The following is a 21,351-nucleotide window of genomic DNA, read 5'->3' on the forward strand; positions in this document are numbered from 1 at the left end:
AGGGGGCGTTCGCGATCGGCGGCTCTCCTGACAGGGGGCGTTCGCGCTGATTGTTTATCAGCGCAGCCCCCCCTCGGATCACCACACTGGACCACCAGGGATGCCCACCCTGGACCACCAGGGTGGGCAAAAAAAAAAAAGAATATGGAAAAAAAAACAAAAAGCATTAAAAAATAAGAAAAAAGATGCCAATCAGTGCCCACAAATGGGCACTGACTGGCAACCTGGGAAAATCAGTGCCACCCCACAGTGTCCATCAGTGCCACCCCACAGTGTCCATCAGTGCCACCCCACAGTGCCCATCCATGCACAGTGCCCACCTATCAGTGCCCACCTGTGCCAACCATAAGTATCTATCAGTGCCACCCATAAGTGCCGCCCATGAGTGCCCATCTGTGCCACCCATGAGTGCCCATCAGTGCCGCCTATGAGTGCCCATCAGTGCCGCATACCAGCGCCGCCAATCGATGCCACCTCATCTGTGCCCGTCAGTACTACCTCATCGATGTCCATCAGTGCCATCTCATCGGTGCCCATCAGTGCCGCCATATCAGTGCCCGTAATTGAAAGAGAAAAACGTATTTACAAAAAAATTAACAGAAAAAAATAAAAACGTTTTTTTTTTTCAAAATTTGCAGTCTTTTTTTAGTTGTTGCGCAAAAAAAAAAATCGCAGAGGTGATCAAATACCAACAAAAGAAAGCTCTATTTGTGGGGGGAAAAAGGACGCCAATTTTGTTTGGGTACAGTGTTGTATGACCGCGCAATTGCCATTCAAAGTGCGACAGTGCTGAAAGCTGAAAATTGGCTTGGGCGGGAAGGTGCGTAAGTGCCTGGTATGGAAGTGGTTAAGGGAATCCAGTGCCCCCCTCCCCCCCAGAACTAGTGTGTGGGTCCCCTGAAAATTCCTGGGCGGGTCATACAAAAACAGGGTGTGACCTTGACAGGAAGGGGTGGGTCATTTTTCTATTAGGAGGTGCAGATATGTAGTCAGGCCTAGGGCAGAACAAAACCTAAATATACTACTGCATATCAGGGCTTATTTAGACCGGATCCGATTTACAGCATGTTTTTATATTGTGGGAGGAAACCCACGCAGGCACAGGGAGAACATGCAAACTCCATGCGGATGGTGTCACGGGCTGGATTCGAACCAGCGACCCTTTTGCTGCTAGGTCAAAGTGCTATACACTACACCACTGTGCTGAACGAACATGATTGCAGCTGAAAGCATGAGATCTTTTTTTTTTTTTTTTCAATACCATGCTTTCCAGCCTTATTGACCCCGCCTCTCTCCATAAAGAGGACCTGTCACACACTAGTCCTATTACAAGGGATGTTTACATTCCTTGTAATAGGAAGAAAAGTGATCCAAAATCAAAAAAAGTGTCAAAAAAGTGCAAGAAGAAAAATATGAGGTAAAAAAAAATAAAAAATAAAATAAAATAACGCCCCTGTCCCTAGAAGCTCGCACTCAGAAGCGAATATGCATGTAAGTCCCGCCCACATATGTAAACACCATTCAAACCACACATGTGAGGTATTGACGCGTGCGTTAGAGCGAGAGCAATAATTCTAGCCCTAGACCTCCTCTGTAACTCTGAACTGGTCACCTGTAAAAAAAAAACAAGCATCGCCTATGGATATTTTTATGTCCCGAAGTTTGGCGCTATTCCATGAGTGTGTGCAATATTAAAGCGTGACAAGTTAGGTATCTATTTACTCGGTGTAACATCATCTTTAACATTATCCATAAAAATTGGGCTAACTTTACTGTTTTTTATTTTTTTAATTCATGAACCGTGTTTTTTTTTTGGGCCAAAAAAAAAAGGCGTTAGAAAAATTATTGCGCAAATACCGTTGGAAATCAAATAAAAAATGACCGCCACTTTATTCCCTAGGGTGTCTGCTAAAAAATTATATATAATGTTTGGGGGTCCTGAGTAATTTCCCAGGAACAAAATATAATTTTTACATGAAGGAGAGAAGTGCCAGAATAGGCGCGGTATGGAAGTGGTTAAAGTGAAATAATAAAAGTGAAATATTCCTTTAAATTTCATACAGGGGGGGGGAGGAGGTACACGCATGTTTCCCGTGCTTAGAACTGTCCCTGTACAAGATGTCATTTCTGAAGTGAAACAAAAAAAAGGAAGTTTAAAGTACTCATGGCTATAAAGAATACAGTCATTGCTCATTAAAAATAATAAAAAAAAAAAAATGGGGGTCCCTCCAAATTAAATTACCAGGCCCTTCAGGTCTGGAATGGATATTAAGGGGAACCCCGCCGTAAAAAACCCCCAAAAAAATGGCGTGGGGTCCCCCCAAATATCCATACCAGACCCTTCAGGTCTGGTGTGGATTTTAAGGGGAACTCCACCCCAAATTGAAAAAAAATGGCGTGGAGTCCCCCTAAAAATCCACACCAGACCCTTATCCGAGCACGTTGACCTGGCCGGCCGCAGAAAAGAGGGGGGGACAGAGTGCGGCCCCCCCTCTCCTGAACCGCACCAGGCCACATGCCCTCGACATGGGGAGGATGTCCCCATGTTGATGGGGACAAGGGCCTCATCCCCACAACCCTTGCCCGGTGGTTGTGGGGGTCTGCGGGCGGGGGGCTTATCAGAATCTGGAAGACCCCTTTAACAAAGGGGACCCCCAGATCCTGGCCCCCCCCTATGTGAAATGGTAATGGGGTACATTGTACCTCTACCATTTCACCCCAAAAAAAATGTCAAAAGTGTTAAAAATGACAGTAGCCGGTTTTTGACAAATCTTTTAATACAATCTTCTTTTCTTCTTTCCTTCGGGTTTCTTCCGCTGCTTCTTTCTTGGGTCTTCTCGTCCACATCTTGCCCGACGTGTTCTTCTATCTTCTCCGTCCGTCCTTCAGCCTTCTGGTCCCGCATCTTGCCCGTTGTCTTCTCCGGTCTTCTTCTCCGTCCGTCCGCCAGCCTTCTCGTCCACCTCTTTTTCTTCCCCGGACGCCGCGATTGAATTTGATTTGGCCGCCGTGTTCCCGCTCCTGGGACCCGCCCCCCTCTGACGCCACAGGTAAACTCATATGAAAGTCCGCGTGTGGCATATGTGCGTCAGAGGGGGGCGGGGTCACATGAGTGTGACACGGCGGGAACTTCAATTGGAAGCGGCCGCATCTTCTTCTCCGGGCGGCGCGTTTGAAATTGAATTTCCCCCCGCCGTGTGACGCTCTGTGACCCCGCCCCCCTCTGACGCACATGACCTTCTAAGGAGTTTACTTGTGGCGTCAGAGGGGGGCGGGTCCCAGGAGCGCAACACGGCGGCCAATTCAAATTCAATCGCGGCGTCCGGGGAAGAAAAAGATGTGGACGAGAAGGCTGGCGGACCGAGAAGAAGACCGGAGAAGACACAAGATGCGGACGAGGAGGCTGGCGGATGGACGGAGAAGAAGACAGGAGAAGACAACGGGCAAGATGCGGGACCAGAAGGCTGAAGGACGGATGGAGAAGATAGAAGAACACGTCGGGCAAGATGTGGACGAGAAGACCCAAGAAAGAAGCAGCGGAAGAAACCCGAAGGAAAGAAGAAAAGAAGATTTTATTAAAAGATTTGTCAAAAACCGGCTACTGTCATTTTTAACACTTTTGACATTTTTTTTGGGGTGAAATGGTAGAGGTACAGTGTACCCCATTACCATTTCACATAGGGGGGGCCAGGATCTGGGGGTCCCCTTTGTTAAAGGGGTCTTCCAGATTCTGATAAGCCCCCCGCCCGCAGACCCCCACAACCACCGGGCAAGGGTTGTGGGGATGAGGCCCTTGTCCCCATCAACATGGGGACATCCTCCCCATGTTGAGGGCATGTGGCCTGGTGCGGTTCAGGAGAGGGGGGGGCCGCACTCTGTCCCCCCCTCTTTTCTGCGGCCGGCCAGGTCAACGTGTTTGGATAAGGGTCTGGTGTGGATTTTTAGGGTGACTCCACGCCATTTTTTTTTTAAATTTGGGGTGGAGTTCCCCTTAAAATCCACACCAGACCTGAAGGGCCTGGAATGGATATTTGCCGGGAACCGCACGTCTTTTTTTTGGGGGTTTTTACGGCGGGGTTCCCCTTAATATCCATTCCAGACCTGAAGGGCCTGGTAATTTAATTTGGGGGAACCCCTACACATTTTGTTGTTTGTTTTATGAATGAATCCCTTTAGAATTGTCAGAGCCGACAATTCATTATAGCCGCGTGTGAATTTTTAAATGACTTTTTTCCTTCTGAATGTCATTTTGTGCAGGGGCAGTTCTAAGTGCGGGAAAAATGCGCTATTTCACATGCTGACATTACACCCCCCCTAGGTACGAAATTTAAAGGAATCATTCACTTTTATTGTTTCACTTTAAGAATTATTCATTTCACTGCTCCCGAAAAAACGGCCGTTTTAAAAAATAAAAAAAACATTGATACATGTCCCCTGGGGCAGGACTGAGGTCCCCAAACACTTTTTACGACAAAACTTGCAGATTAGCCTTTAAAATTAACACTTTTGATTTCTCCCATAGACTTCTATAGGGAGTTCGGCGCGGCTTTACATATTACTTTCAATGCGCCGGCTGCTACGCTGGTTCATGCGCCTAATTAAGGCTTCACCCGGCGCACTAATTAAGGCATGAACCAGCACAGCGCACAGAGCATAGTAAATCAGCCCCAAAGTGACACATAAATGTGAAGTGGAAGGAAAATGATAAATGGTTTTCCAAATTCTTTACAAATAAATATGTGAAAAGTGTGGAGTGTATTTGAATTCGGCCCCCCTGAGTCAATACTTTGTAGAACCACCTTTTCTCTGCAATTACAGCTTCAAGTCTTTTTTGGGTATGTCTCTAGCAGCTTTGCATATCTAGAGAGTGACATTTTTGTCCATTCTTCTTTGCAAAATAGCTCAAGCTCTGTCAGATTGCATGTGTGAACAGCAATTTTCAAGTCTTGCCACAGATTCTCAATTGGATTTAGGTCTGGACTTTGACTTGGACATCCTAACACATGAATATTCTTTGATCTAAACCATTCAATTGTAGCTCTGGCTGTATGTTTAGGGTCATTGTCCTGTAGAAAGGTGAACCTCCAGTCTCAAGTCTTTTGCAGACTCTAACAGGTTTACTTCTGTATTTGGCTCCATCCATCTTCCCATCAACTCTGACCAGCTTTTCCTGACCCTGTTGAAGAAAAGCATCCCCACAGCATGATTCTGCCACCACCATGTTTCACGTAGGGATGGTATATTCAGAGTGATGTGCAGTGTATGTTTTCTGCCATACATAGTATTTTGCATTTACGCCAAAATGTTCAAACATGTGGAGCACCTTCTGCGGTCTGAAGGTGCTGCGAGTCAGCTCTATACGGCGCCTGCGCAGTCAGCTCTACACGGCTCCTAGTCGGGGTGCAGGCGCCATGTAGAGCTAACTCGCGGCTCTATATGTTCGGCTACTTTCGGAAACTTTGTGACTCTAGTGATGCGCCTACGCAATATGGGGGGCGGGGTATTATCCGCCGGGGGAACTTTTTATGAAGATCATCAATCATCTGGGCGAACTCCCAGATTACATTGCGGCACAGCATAGAAACGCCTACTCCCGTGGGAGAGGATTGAAAATAGCGATAATAAGGTATGTACAGCCTAAAAAAAAAAAAGTGCATACTGTACATGTTAGAAGTATAAAGAAGTTGGTCTTATATAGATGTTATTTGGGTAAACCTCCGCTTTAACCAAGGAAAACAGTGAGTTACGAGCACACAGAGAAGGATCCATCAAAATATTTATTTTTTAGCATAGCAGAGAAAAGATTTAAGTCATATTTAATTAATCTGTTGGTTAAAACCTTAGGTTAGGATCTGAAACCAATTTCTGGCTGATATTAGGTACAGTATAACCATTATGCCCTGTACACACGATCGGAATTTCAGATGGAAGAAGTCAGATGGACTTTTTCCATCGGAAATTCCGACCATGTGTCCCATTAGACTTTTTTCATCGGAAATTCTGTGTAATTCCATCGAAATTTAGATAGCGCCCATGTTCTCTTTTGCTCCGATGGAATTCCGATAATGGAATAAAGGTATCAAAGAACCCTCCAACTGAATTAGGGTGTAGTGCAGTAGAACCTTCTTAGAACAGAAGGTACAGTATTCACATTTCATTCCATCACATATCCCCCAAACAATGATTTTTCTCTAATTTGGGACACTTGGCAGAGCTATGCAAATCGTGACTTTAAGCCCCAATGGCTTAATGCACATTCAGAACAGATGAAATATAGTGCAAATATAACCTAATATTACAGATCCATTCATTCCAAACTGTATACAGCTGTTTCGGGCATTTTGGCCATCATCAGTGCAGTGTATGGAAACCATGGCTTCTAAGTTTTATAAAAACAAATGTACTGTATATGGTAGCAGAGGCTAATATACAAAGCATTTATTTAAATACACATGAAAGCAATCAGATATATCCAACATTTAAAAATCCTTTGAAAACAGACCGAAATAAAGTTTATATAACTACACATTTACAAGAAGGATCTTGACTGAACAGATTTTTGCATCACGGAAAAAAGATATATGTCTGACTTGTAATGACCTTCGCCCTCTGTAATAACATTTGTATTCCTATAAATTAACAGTGTCAGTTGACCACCAAAGGTGATACATCCAGCCCCTTCTGGTGCTATTCCATTGCATTGTCTTGCACATTTTTCAGCCTCAAATCCACAAGATAGTTCTTATAAACAATTATAAATTAAAATCAGCGTGGGTTTAGCCATTTTATTCCAGGCGAGCGAGAAGACTTATCCTTGGCAAGTTCTGGCTTGACGCTGTTTCCATCTCCAGAAGCCATTTCAGAATCTAAAATTAAATAAAGAAATCATTTGTTAGTGTTTCCTTGTCAGACATTTGATAATTGTTTGTACACTTAACAGATTACTCGTAACTGACTTTCTGAGGCTTTTTCTGACAAGTAGTCACAGCTTGGTGTGCACAGAACTGTGTGGTTTGCTAGTTGCTTGTGCTCTGCTGGGGTCAGAGTTCCTGAGCCTAAAGCCCAGTACTCATAATCAGAAAATCAGAGGAAAAATACCGCTTTCGGAGCGATCATCAGATAATCTGATCATTAGTACACATATTGTGAGAGCCAATCACGACAATTCATGCGAAAATATATGAAGGGACGAGCACAAAAACGTTTCTCATAGGATAACAGAACAAACGATTTTTGTGTAATTAGTATGGTAATTGTAGGAAAAAAATTGTGTGACCAAGACCACTCATGTTTAGAAACGAAAGAATACATTACAACACAATACATTACATCACTTCCGAATTTGTATTCTGTCGTACGAGAATTTTCATAACTTTAGTAACCTATTGGTTTTCGATATAAGACCAGCATGCAAAAAAACTAACAAAAAAAAAGATCATTTGTACCATATTCCTATTTTTTGTACTAGGTATTACCTATGCCCAGCATGTGAATGGATCTTTTATCATTACAGTCAGAGGCCATACAACACTATGGATGAGTGAATCTGCCTACATTTGGTATGTGAACAACTTTGCTAATCTTGCCCAAAGTTTGACATTCGCTAACTTTTCAGCTACCCCAACTGAAGTCTATAGGGCATATACCTTGCTATTCAATTCAGGCTGTTTGTACTGCTAATAGGTAAGCTATACTTACCTGGCAGGGGAGACACCATGATCATGAAGGTGGTTCTCCCAGGGCGAGGCTCGGCCATTGCACTCTGGCCGTGCTGATCGTGGTGTCTTCCCTGCCACTTCTCTGCCTTTTGGCTAAGATCAAGTGTAGTATCTGTTCTTATCAGTTGTCAGAGGAGCGCTGAAGCACCTCCATTGGGAGGGTGGATGCAATCCAATGACGTCATTGCACCTGGAAGGATGGTTTCAGCAGTGACTATGCCGCGCTGCCCGACAGATACTGGAGGCCGGCCCATGGTCGAGTCTGAGCCATCTGGAAGAATGCTGCACTGGTCTGGTCTTTTTGCCGAGTTCTAGTCTGGCCTTCTGGCTGGCTGGTGTAAGTGCTATCTCTGTCAGCGATCCGGTTGGAGGAGCTGGTAATGCCCTGGGATAAGACGGGGTAGGACCATGCAAATTCGCCAGGTTGACGGAGGGTCTGGAAGGGCTAGTATTGGTGGAGGCTGCTACCTGAGTGGCAGTTCTCCCTAAGAAAACCTTGAAGGGTTCTCTAGCTGGCAGGGGTGGAGGGCTGCACTGGCTGGTCGGGGGGTTGGATATGGAACGAAAAGCCTATGGTGCATGTGCCCCTGGAGTGGCAGTCCAGGGGTATCTGAGAATCAATGTGTGTGAGGGACACTTTGATTTAAGCATACCACGGTCACTGCACCAGATACACGCTTTTTTTTTAGCACCTGCCTCCTAGGCCAGGCCTTTTGGCTAGGATCGGAGGAATTTTTTATTCCTGGCCGGAGGGCCTGGTCATTGTATGCCACAATGACCACGTCTTCACTCTCCTCTCCACTATCCCTTCCCCCCACTTTCTTTTATTTAAGCCTATGTTTGTCACGTTTTTGTCTTATTTTTGTTTGTGCACGTTTTTGTTCACTGTGAGATTATTAGGGTGCCGGTCCTCGGGCCAGCCCTGAACGTCTTGGGAGTAGGTGGACATGGCCTTCTGGCTTAGTTCACTTGCTCTCATGGGGTCTACCTTCGGGGGAGTCTCACCTAGTACTGGGAGGGTTCTGTTTCGGCAGTCCCTCCGAGGAAGTTGGGTCCGTGTCGGCTTCGGTTGCTCGGACCACAGTACCTCAATCCCGGTCTGGAGCCTAACGCCCCGGGGGATCAGGGTTTGGGTCCCTCTTCACAGGAGGACCACTTGACGTTGCACCCATCTGCACGTTTTTGTGAACACTCATTATGTGTGTGCACATTTTTTCTGCACCGGGTGGAGTTTTTTGGGTGTGTTACACATGCCATAGGCTTTTCAAAAAAAATAAAATAGGTAAGCTATCGTGAAACTGATGACATACCATAGGGGAAATGTACCAAGTTAATAAATTAAAATAAACTAAATGAAAATGTAAAAATAAAATGTATCTTTCCCTACAAAGAATTGTCATCTCATCCTAACAGCCCAACATACGTTGACAATATGGCTGTTGTGAGCACATTCTGTTACAGAAAAGGGCATGGGTTATAAATACCTTCAAATTATTGGCTGTGGTGATTAAGCTGGCCAGGGAAAAGTTGTTTTTAATAGGACCTGTCTACGCACAAGTGTTTTTCTAGCAATGCATTTTAGAAATAGCTTTATGTGATAGTTTGGGGTGCATTGCCTTGCTATTAAAATGAAATTCTTAACTCACAAGATCGTGATGTAATGTGTCTTAATACACACCTTCCTCATATGAACCCAGCTTAAGGAGGAGGTCCAGGCTCCTCCCCAAAATTCAAAGTCAGCAGTTACAAATATTGAAGATGCTGACTTTTAATATAAGAACACTTACCTGTCCAGGGATCCAGCGATGTCTTCTTCAATTGCTTTGGGTGCAGGTGCCAGCATCATAAGTAAGGAAAACTGACAGTGAAGCCTCATGGCTTCGCGCTGCGCCTTGTGCATGGTCCTGCATTCTTCTATTCTTCTGGTTCTTGTGATGTGTCTCAGAAAGGGGAGGAATGAGGAGGGGCCGAACTTCCAGCTCAGATCGCCGTGGCTCTATCTGACTGGAAGTTGGAGCAAGTATTTGTCAAAACCAGGTTTTTGCCCCCCCCCCAAAAAAAAGTGCCAAATGTGCCAGTGGAGGGGGGAAGGATGCAAACAAGTAGAATGACCCCTTTTGGGTGAAGTTCCGTTTTAAAAAAGAACATATGAAAAAGGTGCTTTTAAAGTTTTCTACATGATAACATTAATAATAAGTCATAGTAACTAGATATGAATGCTTTGTTAGCTATGAATATTGCTTAGTAACCAGTGTATTGGTAAACCTCTGCAATTCAACCTATTCACATGAAGGTCTCATGCACACAGGATGTTTTGCTAACTTTCCTAGACTCCTTTCCTTCTGGCAGCAGAGTTTTAGCAGAAAAAATACTTGAGGCTTGTAAACTCGTGTAACAAATTTGGGCGTTAATTTATTTAATTTGCCATGATAATACTTTATTCTGGCCATTGAAATGAATTAACACATCGCTAAATGTGCCCACTGCTTAGGTGCATTAGACACGTTTACACTGGTATAGGCGCATTAAAGGGTCACTAAAGGAAAACATTTTTTTTGGCTGAAATGACTGTTTACAGGGTATAGAGACATAATAGTTAACTGATTCCTTTTAAAAATGATTAAAAATAGATAAAAACCAGTCATATAATGTACCTACAGTTTAGTTTAGTTTTTGCTGTTGTTTGCTGGTTCTCTGATGTACAGAGAGTCAATAGAGGGCAGTGAGCCAATAGAGGGCAGTGATACTTTGTCTAAAACTCCTCAGCACCAATCCAGTTTCGTTTTTACACACAGTAATCACACCTCCTTGATTAGTCACCACAGTGAGAAATCTCCCAGTACTGTGGTGATCAGGAAACAGACAACCAGGAAGTGTTCAGAACAGAGAGGATTTACAGCAACATCAAAGCAAAAACGAACAATGAGGACATGAAACCAGGACTGCAGTAAGGTAAAGGAAGCTATTTAGCTAGAAAAAAAAATTCCTTTAGTGATCCCTTGAAGCCTGTTTTCTGGAAAAACTCTGCTGCTCCTTGATGCAGTGGCTGTGTTGTTGTTATTTCTGCCTCTGAGTGCATGGACACATAGGCTAACATGCAGGGGCATTTAGAGGCAGAATATAAAAATTCTGAACACCCCTTCTCTTTACAGAGAAACAACCTTCAAGCCAAACCAACATTCTGTGAAATCAGCTTCTGAATGTAAGACACTTGTTGGTTCACTTAGAGGGCCAGGCTTCACCCAGCTTCTCAGGTTTCCCAATTAGGCCAAAGTTTCTCCATGTGCTTCATTCCCAATGTTCAGCATACTGGGTAATCTATCACTTTTCCTAATCAGTAGGCCTAAGCAGATCAGACAGCCATCTACATCCCTCCCCAGGGCAGGAGGCTGGGGAAAGACTTACTTTCCAGGATCACTGAATATGTATACCCTCTCTCAGCCTATACCACTGGCCATAAAACACAGAGTAGTTAGCCAGAGGAAAATAAATATTCATAACTCTGATTATTGCAGCCTTTTACACTATTACCAGGGACACTCTATAGCAGCGAGCTGAAGCAAACAATACCCAGAGTCCCAATAAAACCAAGCTATACATTCAGCTTGGGTTGACTACATTACAGCAAATACTGAACTTGAATAGACACTTCTGCTTAATGGTGGCACATTTTGTACTATGCTATTAAGAAATACAGAGTTAGTTGGCTAAACCAATAGAAACAACAGCATGGTGACATTTCACTTCAGCAAAGGCTAGGAGCAGACTTATAAAAATGAACCATTCGAACTTTACTATTGTATAGTTATATTTGCAATGTTTAACATAACATTAGGAGGAATTTTTAGACATGATGTTCTCTCTTTTGGTTTAATTTGAGAATTAAACAAGGGGCCAATAACAGAAGGCCTTATATTTTTTTGAATGCAAGATGCTTTATGAATGGAGAGGTTGCAGAGTGAGCAACTCACTGTTCTCCAGTCCCGACTGTCAATTTCTGCAGGGGATGTTCAGCACAACTGTCGAGGAGTATATTAAACTAGCAGTTTTCAGGAACAAAGCAGATGCCTCAAGGGGCACACATATATTTAAAGGTACATTATTGATATCTAGCTAATTCTCCGAAATAGGTCTAAATGCTGTATTGCAACATACACGTATCTGACTTGTAGTAAGACATTGGGGAAAATTTTCAAAAACTGGTGCGCAAAGAATCTGGTGCAGCGGTGCATAGTAACCAATCGGCTTCTAACTTCAGCTTATTCAATTTACTTTGACAATAAAACCTGGAAGCTGAATGGTTACTATGTACAGATGCACCAGATTCTGTGTGCACCAATTTTAGTAAATCTCCCCCATTATGTGCCTATTAATACATTTTCTGAGAAACACTGAAAGCCTTGAGTATGACCCCATACTATGTCCAAAGTGACAAAATGACAGCTGAAGCACTGAAACACACAAGGTCTCTGGGTGCCAACCCTTTCTCCTTTCATCCTTCAGTCTACTCCACTCTGTTTATAAGCACCACTCTTAAGGTTTACAATGTTATTTACAACAATCTAGCCATTAATTAAATCTCTTTATAATTTGTGATCTGCCAGAATAATGATGTTAAAGTCCAGGAACTACTTTTGGACCGATTTACATTTTGCTTTAAGGAGACACTGGGGTTGATTTAGAAAAGGTAAATAGTCTGTGCACTGCAAATGCAGTTGCTCTTGTCCTGAGGGGAACATGCAGTGAAAATAAAAAACGGAATTTTTGCTTGCACACGATTGGATGATGGAAATCAGCAGAGCTTCCCCTCAGATCTAGAGCAACTGCACTTGTAGTGCACTTAAAGTACACAGTATATTTGCCTTTAGTGAATCAACCTCACTGTCACTTTGCCCAAACAAAGCAAAGTAACATTATGTTTATTGGTCCTCCCCACTGACAGCGTAAACTGAGGGATGATCTCATGGGCTTCCCCATGTGACATTGTTCAGGATTTTTGATCGTCCACTCAGGGCCAAGCATTGTCACCTGGGGTGAGTTCACATGTCCCTTCCTTTAGTGAGGGGTCTTATTTTGGGGAGGGCTTGTGTATGTGTCTCTGTAAATATAATCACCTGTTGGAAAGGGTTATCCAGAAATAGTGTCTTGGTGTTGCGGGGTCCTTTTTAGGAACATAAGAACTAGGGCTGTAACCAATGATTATTTTCATAATAGATTAGTTGGCCGATTTTTGTTTCGATTAATCAAATAATCAGTTAATGACCTTAAAAAAAAACAAAAGGTAGTTTTGTGGCGATTTGCATTTTTACCAATTTTGTGGCCAATTTGTTGTTTGGCAGATTAGAAAACACAAATTGCCGCTAAAACGCATTACATGGTTTTCTGCAGCTTTTCAATTGAAGTATATTGAACCAAAAAAATAAAATAACACAGTTTTGCATTAAAAAAAAAAGTCCTTGATCCTTTCCAAATACGCAGCAGCTGAAAAAAGTATAGATGTGTGAACGTGTCCCATAGGAAACCATGTACATAGTTACATAGTTAATCAGGTTGAAAAAAGACACAAGTCCATCCAGTTCAACCACAAAAAATAAACAAACAAAATAAAAAACACAGTACAATCCCATACACCCAACTCCATACCCACAGTTGATCCAGAGGAAGGCAAAAAACCCCAGCAGAGCATGATCCAATTTGCTACAGCAGGGGAAAAAATTCCTTCCTGATCCCCCGAGAGGCAATCGGATTTACAGTGGATCAACTTTACCTACAGCTCAGTTATTTTATGTACATTCAGGAAAGTATCCAGGCCTTTCTTAAAGCAATCTACTGAGCTGGCCAGAACCACCTCTGGAGGGAGTCTGTTCCACATTTTCACAGCTCTTACTGTGAAAATGAAAATTAACTGTAGTGTGTTTCTGCAAAAAGCACCAAAAAACACAGAGGTGTGACCCAGGCCTGAGATGTTTAGTAACATAATGGGGTTAAACAAAAAAAAAATAGTACAAAAAGAGCTAATAATTGCTACTGTAACAGGTTAATTTTTTACTGTGGGACAGTGAAAGTAATATTTACATTAGTGATTTGCTCTTTTTGTACTATAAAGGGCTAATTTTAGTGTTTTTTAACCCCATTATGTTACTGATCGATTATGAAAATAGTAATCGATTAATTTCATAATCGATTAGTTGTCAATTAATCGATTAGTTGTTTCGGCCCTCATAAGAACCATATTTTATTCCATGATAACATAAATAATATCCAGAATATTTTAAAAGAATCTTACCAGGATTAAGTCTTAGTTTATTAGGTGATTTGGCTCCTGTAAATTGGAAGAATGGAAATTTCAGACACTTTCCTGTCACACGATCACAAATTCCAGATGGACAATTGCAGGTTCCTCTGCATTCCATTCCGTAGGTACCATATGGACATTCTGTAAAAGAAAAAGTGAAACAAAAATAATTATTGCAATCTTACTTTCTTTATCTGTAATGCACAGAGCGGGGTACCAGTCATTTCATACTTTACCCAGGTTATGTACAATCATATTATTGCTTTGAGGAAATCTGTACTGTTACAAATACAGTAGTAGCAAAAGCTGACCTCCTTTTCAAAATGCTAGTTCATTGGCTCCAAGTATTCAGTTTAGGAAATCCAGTTGAAGCCAGAACTGCTAATCAACAGTAATTGTGAAACGGCCTATATACCATCATTGTGCACAACATCCCATAAATATTAAATAGTACGAGAAATGCAAATAAATTGGGACTTTTCAGGTGCTACTTAGAGTGAACAAAACAATATGTATTTTATTAATTGTGTCTTTATTAATGATTACTTTTTAAAGTAGTTGTAAAGTCTCATGGTTTTTCACCTTAATGCATCTATGCTCCAGCCACTGTCTCGGGTCCTCATTGGATTGATTTATAGCAGCAGGAGCAATTGGCTCCTACTGCTGTTAAGCAAATCCAGTGACATGAGAGCCAGGGATGGGGCCGAGTTCTGCTGTCTATTGCTGTGTCAATAGACGCAGCAGCAGGACTCTGAAACGCACCTGCATGCATGGAAAGCGGCTCTCCAATGAAGAGGGGCCAGGAGCGCTGCCGGGGGACCCCAGAAAAGGAGGACATGGCCGTTCTGTGCAAAACCCTTGCACACAGGAGGTAAGTATAACATGTTTGTTATTTAAAAAAAAAAAAAAAAACCTTTACAATCAATTTAAACTTATTGTGGAATCAAGAAAATTGTATTTGTTGTACATATAAAGTCAGTCTGAATATTAGAATTATATACAACAATAACACAATAAATAGTTTCCATCCATGGTGTTTCCCTATCTTCTCTACAGTAAACCATTATTGGTTCAAATAATTGGTTATCTGTTTAAGGGGATCAAGGGTATTGTTCTTTGACCGTCCACGTTTCTTGGGCAAAATGGGCAAAAAGTAAAGGGAGTACAGAAAGTTGGGGATATTTTATAAGCATGTTATCACAAAAGTTACATATTAAAAGTCACCATGGGGCCAGAAATGTACAAAGTGCTGGTGCGGCTGTGTACTGCTGTATATATATTGAGTGTAAAGTATGGCCAGTTGGCAATTCTCCAGTTTTTACCATTATTAATTAAAATGTTACCGTAGATAGGACTATTTAACCACACCTACATTTAGCAACTCCAACAATGCACCACAGAGTGGCACTTTTTTAGCTCCTTAAAGTACCTCCAAGCCTGAAGGGGTCCTGGCCAGGTTACAATGATAGCAATGCCCCTGCTTACAATGAAAGATTGTCTGTGACTATAGCCTTATAACTTAGGGTCTGGGTCATGAAAACAAGTCTCTCTTTCCATTTGTCGCAATAAAGTGTCCCATCTTTTTCAATGAAAATGGTATAGCATAATACAATATAAAGCCAGGCAAGCTGCTAAATACATTAGGTTTGTAACCCTACAAGCATTTTTTGTGATCCTATAAGCACAGACAGATTGTTAACCTCTTACCAACCATGTAACACATATACAGTATGTGGTGGTAAGAAAGGTGGGCCAAGGCTTCTGATTGGCATTAAGCCAATGCGATTTGACATGTCAAATCGATGGCATTTGCTGGCAATTGCCGGTGTTCTGACGAGAAATGCCCCCTGTCGAATAATGCCGCCCTGTACTGCACAAGCACAGCGCTTGCATAGTACGGGGCCGCCAAAAGCCGCCAAACATTGGAAAACTTTCTAGATGCTCGTGCAAGTCTGCAAGTGGTGGACTTGTTCATGATGGGCGCATGTGAGGGGCGGATGGCAACAGAAGGGGGCATATTCTGTAATGATGGGCAGTGCTTTTAAAGCCAACACGTGTAGGAAGAATAGCAGAGATATATTTGTTAAGGAGATGTGTTTGAGTTTCGTGACGAATTCCACCCCCATCTTACCAGCACTGGCCATCATTACAAAATACGCCCCTTCTGTTGCCTTCCGCCCCTCACGCGCTTCCATCATGAATACATCCGCCCCTTGCAGAGTTGCATGAGCATCGGGAGCGTGTGGCACAATGTCGTCTTTTGTGCACAGTCGCCGTGTACAGCTGCTTCTACATTACGATGTACGGATACTTTTAGTGGCTCCGTACTGCGCTAGCGTTGCTCCTGCGCAGTACCGGGCGGGAATTATTAGACGGGGGGCATTTCTCGTCACAACACCAGCAATGGCACCACCCTAATCAGTGTGAAGCCGTATCTGCGGCCCTGCATCGATTTCAAAAAGTAGTTTCTGTACTACTTTTTGCGATTTTGCCCCACAATTTACATTGACATCTGTGCAGAAACTGCACAGATGTCTCTGTAATAGCGGCTGAAATCGGGACTGACAAGCGGGAGTGAAATCATGCGAGTTCAGCTGAACTCACGTGGCTTCATTCCCGCGGCCCAGTGTAAACCTGGGCTAAAGCCCATTTAAGGGCCAGCAGGAGGTGGTGCTTAGGGGCTAAAGAGACATGGTCACCGTTCCTATTTGGGTAAAAAGTGACAATGACTCTGCAAAGGCCCTCCCTGACAACCATATACTCACTTTGCCTGAACTCCCTTGCTGTTTTTTTCTTGGTTACAGCCATTTACACTACACAGCACTCCTAAGTATAAGGGAGCCTGACCTGCTCACCTATGACACTACACATGTTTATCAAACAGTTGAAACAGTTGAGCAGCAAGAGAGTACAGGTAAGATCAGAATAAGGGTGTTTAGGGTCACTTTGCATAGCTTTAATTTCAAGAACACACCAACAACCTGCTGATTTGACAATAAAGAAGACATGAGGAGGGGCTGAGGTGGGAGGAGTGAGTGAGTGAGTGAGCTGCCGCACCTGTACACCTGAGAGCTTCGCTGATCACGGAGGGCATGGAGATACAGACACGGACACTGTAGGGGCCGGCGAGTTTGAGCGACGAGCTGCTACGAGCTGTGAGGTGGTGTTCCGCGGGGCTCTTTGAGCACGCATTCCGGGGTGTGTGAGACACCTGATGCCGGCGTCTGGTAGGTGAGTGCTTGGGAAGACATTGGAACGGACGCCTGACACGCTGGACACCGGACACCGGACACCAGATACCAGATACACCAGATACCAGATGCCAGATATCAGACACCGGGCACCAGAGGCTGCGGCTGCGGCGGCGAAGGCGGCGGCGAAGGTAATGATGGGGGGTCCGCATTTGCGGTCTGTGGTCAGCGGTGATCTAGGTGCTCAAATCCCGTAGCTCACGCAGTCCGCAGTCCCTGATTTTTGGATCCATTGCCTGGGGGTGATAACGGAGGCTTTCCATTACCGCCGGACTCCCCCTAAACCTTCCATCCATCCCTATCCCCTGCTCTCAGGACTTCACCCCATCCCATCCCATCCGATTGACCTATGGATTGACTGATTCCTCCATTGCTCCCACCATTGTCCATTGTACCTGGCGGCTTACCTGGGTGCCTCTGACCCTCCTGCTCGTTTGCTCGTAGTGGCACAAGGAGTAGTCCAGACGGGGCACGGAGTTTAACAATAGCTGGGACAGTCGGAAGAAACTGCTACTGCTACTTGTCAGCTGGAGTACTTGTGTAAACCAGCAGCAGTGCTGTGTTACGCTCTACTTTCTCCATGCGATCTGTTATCTCTAACAGACCCTCACCTGAACCAAACATAAAAATTGGAATTGGGACTACAGGGAATAAAAAGGTTAACTGGAAGATTGATGGCACCATAAATACACCCCGGGTTCCGTGAGTAACGATAATAATCATAAACCATAACGTTTACAGGTCTCAGGGAGAGCCGGAGTGGTGAGTAAAATGATACAGCTCTGTTTGGACTATTATTATTAGCTGTGGCAGCTAGCAAAAACAGAACCAATGTTTACATAAGGAGTAAGGAGCAGGTGAGAAATGACTAAAGAACTGTGAACTGTGAACTGTGATAAACTATGATTAAGAGCATGACTAAATATCATATGCAGCATTTTTTGATTACTTTATAATATCATAGACGTATAGAAGGAGATAATGTGCCGAATAAGTAGCGAATGGCTTATAGAATTGAATTGAACAATCCCTGAAAAAGTACTGGAAAAAAAAACAAAAAAAAAGTGGACTTACTTAAACACTCTATTAGGGTAGGGGTGTATATATATGTATACACACTTCACGGGAGTAGATCAAGTCCAGTTTTGAGACCCCCTCCAATCTTCAATCTTCCCCTTTGGGGGGCATCTTTGAAAAGTCTACTGTAAGGAAGCTGAAAAGGCCTCAATCAAGCCGCTGCTTTACCACTAGCCTTATTCATAAAGGTTTATTAAAATATAACTGAGACGCAAAAAGGGCGCTGATAACCTCTGTGCTCTTTCCTCAGTGCCAAAATTTCTTGATATATTTGAGATATTTCTTGATATAATTAAAAACGATAAAAAACAGGCATAGTACTGAACCTACTTAATTGGAGATACTGAGTTAGAGAACTGAGATACTAAGCGCCTGGAATAAGGGGGTATCAGGGGATTGGTAACTGATATACAGTAAATATCTTACAGCGATCGAATTGTACTTCTAAGATTGGGATTTGAGGGGATATCGATAGCGGTCAGAAAAACAAAAAAAAAAGGGGGGGAAATTGTGGGAAAAGCTATTGGTCAAATAAAAAATTAGAATGAGGGGGAGAACACTGAGAGGTGCCACAGTAAACCCACCAAAAATAACCGATAACCCAAGCACAATTAAAAAATACATGATCAAAAATCCAGCTAAAGAGACCCCGGAAAAAATGGCATCTACGAAAAAAAAACTACAGAAAACACACAGAAAATGGGATTAAGAAGACAGTCGCTGATGCCGGAAGGGGCAAGGACCTCCATTATAGCAGATGAAGAATATGAGGACAAGGAAGAGAATGGTTCAATAGAAGATCAGTTGCCAACAAAGGGAGAAATAGCAAAAATGTTTGCAAGGATGGAGTCTATAATGAATAAAATGGAATCTTCTCTTAAAGGGGAAATGGTATTAATCCATGAAGATATGAACCATATTTTGAGGAGGGTAGAAGAAACAGAAGAAAGAATAGAGGTTCAAGCAGCAGAGGTCAAGGAAATTAAGGAACAGATGAAAGAGATGCAGAAAGAACAAAGACATTTAAAATATAGATTGGAAGATCAGGAAAATCGAAACAGAAGAAAAAACCTGAAGATAAGGGGATTGCCGGATGAACAAGTGGAAGATTTACAGGAAAAAACAGACAAAATATTCGGCCAAATGTTAGGCAAAACTACAACAGAAAAAATAAAAATAGAAAGAATCCATAGGATAAGGAAACCGGCAGGAGTAGCAGAGGAAATGCCGAGAGATGTTATAGTGAGGTTTCATAACTTCCAAGACAAGGAGCAAATCAGAATGTATTTAAAAACCAATGGCCCGGCCAAATATGAGGAGTCTGTGTTGCAAATTTTTCCTGATCTGGCAGCTGAAACATTGGCTAGGAAAAGAATACTAAAAACCATTATTGGAGCAACTTAAGCGACAAGAGGTACAATACTTCTGGGGCTTTCCAGCCTGCCTAGTAGGAAAAAAGGAAGGACGTTCTGCTACTTTAAGATTTCCAGAAGACACAATGGATTTTTGTAAAAGATTGAATATTCCTGAGATTGAGATCCCGGGCTGGTGGGAAAAAGCACAGAGAGGGCTAACGGACGACCAGCAGCAATGGAAACGGACCACAAGAAAAAACAAATAATAATTTAATTTTAGGCAGTGGGATGAAGGGAGATGCTGAGGGGGAGGGGTGGGGGGTGGGGTGGGGTGGGGAGGTAGTTGTGGAAAGCAGATTAGTTGCTAGACACATGAAGATATTAAAGAAAAAAAGATGAAGGTGCACAGGAATCTCCTTCGGAGAGGGCAGCGGCACACAAAATCGCCCACTCTAAGCCTAACCTCAAGGGGAGAACCGTAGGGCCATATGGGTGAGGGCCACGGATCTTTAGACCTTGGGAAGATCAATAGACCCCAATATAGGGGGGGGGAAGGTGGGAAGGGACCAAGGGAGGGGGGGGATTGGTAGTGGGGGAGGCAAGGAATCGTGGGAGGGGGGGATTGGAGGGCGGGGGGAGGGAGTAGGAGGGAAAGTAAAGGGGCCAGGAATTTTGCAACAACATATTATAATTTCAGTACCTGATGCCAAAAATTAATATAATTTCATATAATGTACGTGGGATCAATGCGCCAATTAAAAGAGAGAATATAATGAGAGAATTAAAATTTTTGAACGCAGACGTAGCTTTTATACAGGAGACGCATCTGACCGGTGAGGCCAAGAGCAGGGCCGATTCAGATGAGTTTCCTGTATAGTTTTATGCGGACTCGCCCATCAGTCGTGCCAAAGGCGTAGCTATAGGCTTCTCAAGAAACGTTAGGTTTGTATTGGAGAAAATGAAGGTAGACCCAGGAGGACATTTTCTTTTTTTAGGGGGGAATCTGAATGGGGTAAAGATGTCTTTTGCGAATGTGTATGGACCAAATAAAAACTCACTAAAGTACCAGATAGGAATAGTGGAAGAGTTTATGAACTTTAAGATAGGAGATGCTATTATGGGAGGAGATTTTAACACATGTCTGGACCCCAAACTCGACAGTACGTCACATGCACAGAGCGCCGGAATCAGGGAGAGGAAAACCTTAAAAAGGAAAATGCATCAAAATCAACTTGTGGATATTTGAAGATCCCAACACACAAGACAAAAAGATTACACTTTCCGGTCCTCTGTGCATGGGACGTACACAAGAATAGATTACTTCCTAATAGAACATAAATTACTGGAAGTGGCTGAAGAAACAAAAATAGGTATTACAACATTTTCCGATCACGCACCAATCACATTACAATTGACGATAGGAGAGAGGGTATCTGGGAAAAGGAATTGGAGACTAAATGAAGACCTGTTAATGAATAAAGATTTTGAGAGGAGATTAAGGAAAGAAATTGAACAGTTTTTTTTAGAAAATAACACGGAAGGAATGTCTGAAGCAATAGTGTGGGAAACTCATAAAGCATATGTTAGGGGAATACTGATTAAAGAGGGAGCGAAAAAAAAAAAAAAAAAAACAATGAAAAAAAAGTAAGACTAGT

The 21,351-nt window shown here is 43.0% G+C and overlaps 1 protein-coding gene and 1 pseudogene across 1 annotated transcript in view; one reads left to right on the forward strand and one right to left on the reverse strand.

Moving 5' to 3' along the window:
- Positions 1 to 5,759: 5,759 nt before the first annotated feature.
- ESM1 (endothelial cell specific molecule 1) overlaps positions 5,760 to 21,351 on the reverse strand; it is a 54,933-nt gene continuing 39,341 nt past the window's right edge. Inside the window, exons 2-3 of the mRNA XM_040339367.1 lie at positions 14,005 to 14,154; positions 5,760 to 6,866 (exon numbers count right to left, since the gene is read on the reverse strand). Of these exons, the coding sequence (XP_040195301.1) occupies positions 6,766 to 6,866; positions 14,005 to 14,154 (251 nt within the window). The 3' untranslated portion in view covers positions 5,760 to 6,765. The remainder of the gene's footprint in view (positions 6,867 to 14,004; positions 14,155 to 21,351) is intronic.
- On the forward strand, positions 7,691 to 7,840 carry LOC120925632 (annotated as a pseudogene).

The sequence above is a fragment of the Rana temporaria genome, chromosome 1, assembly GCF_905171775.1.
Source record: "Rana temporaria chromosome 1, aRanTem1.1, whole genome shotgun sequence".
In the NCBI taxonomy this organism is placed as follows: Eukaryota; Metazoa; Chordata; class Amphibia; order Anura; family Ranidae; genus Rana; species Rana temporaria.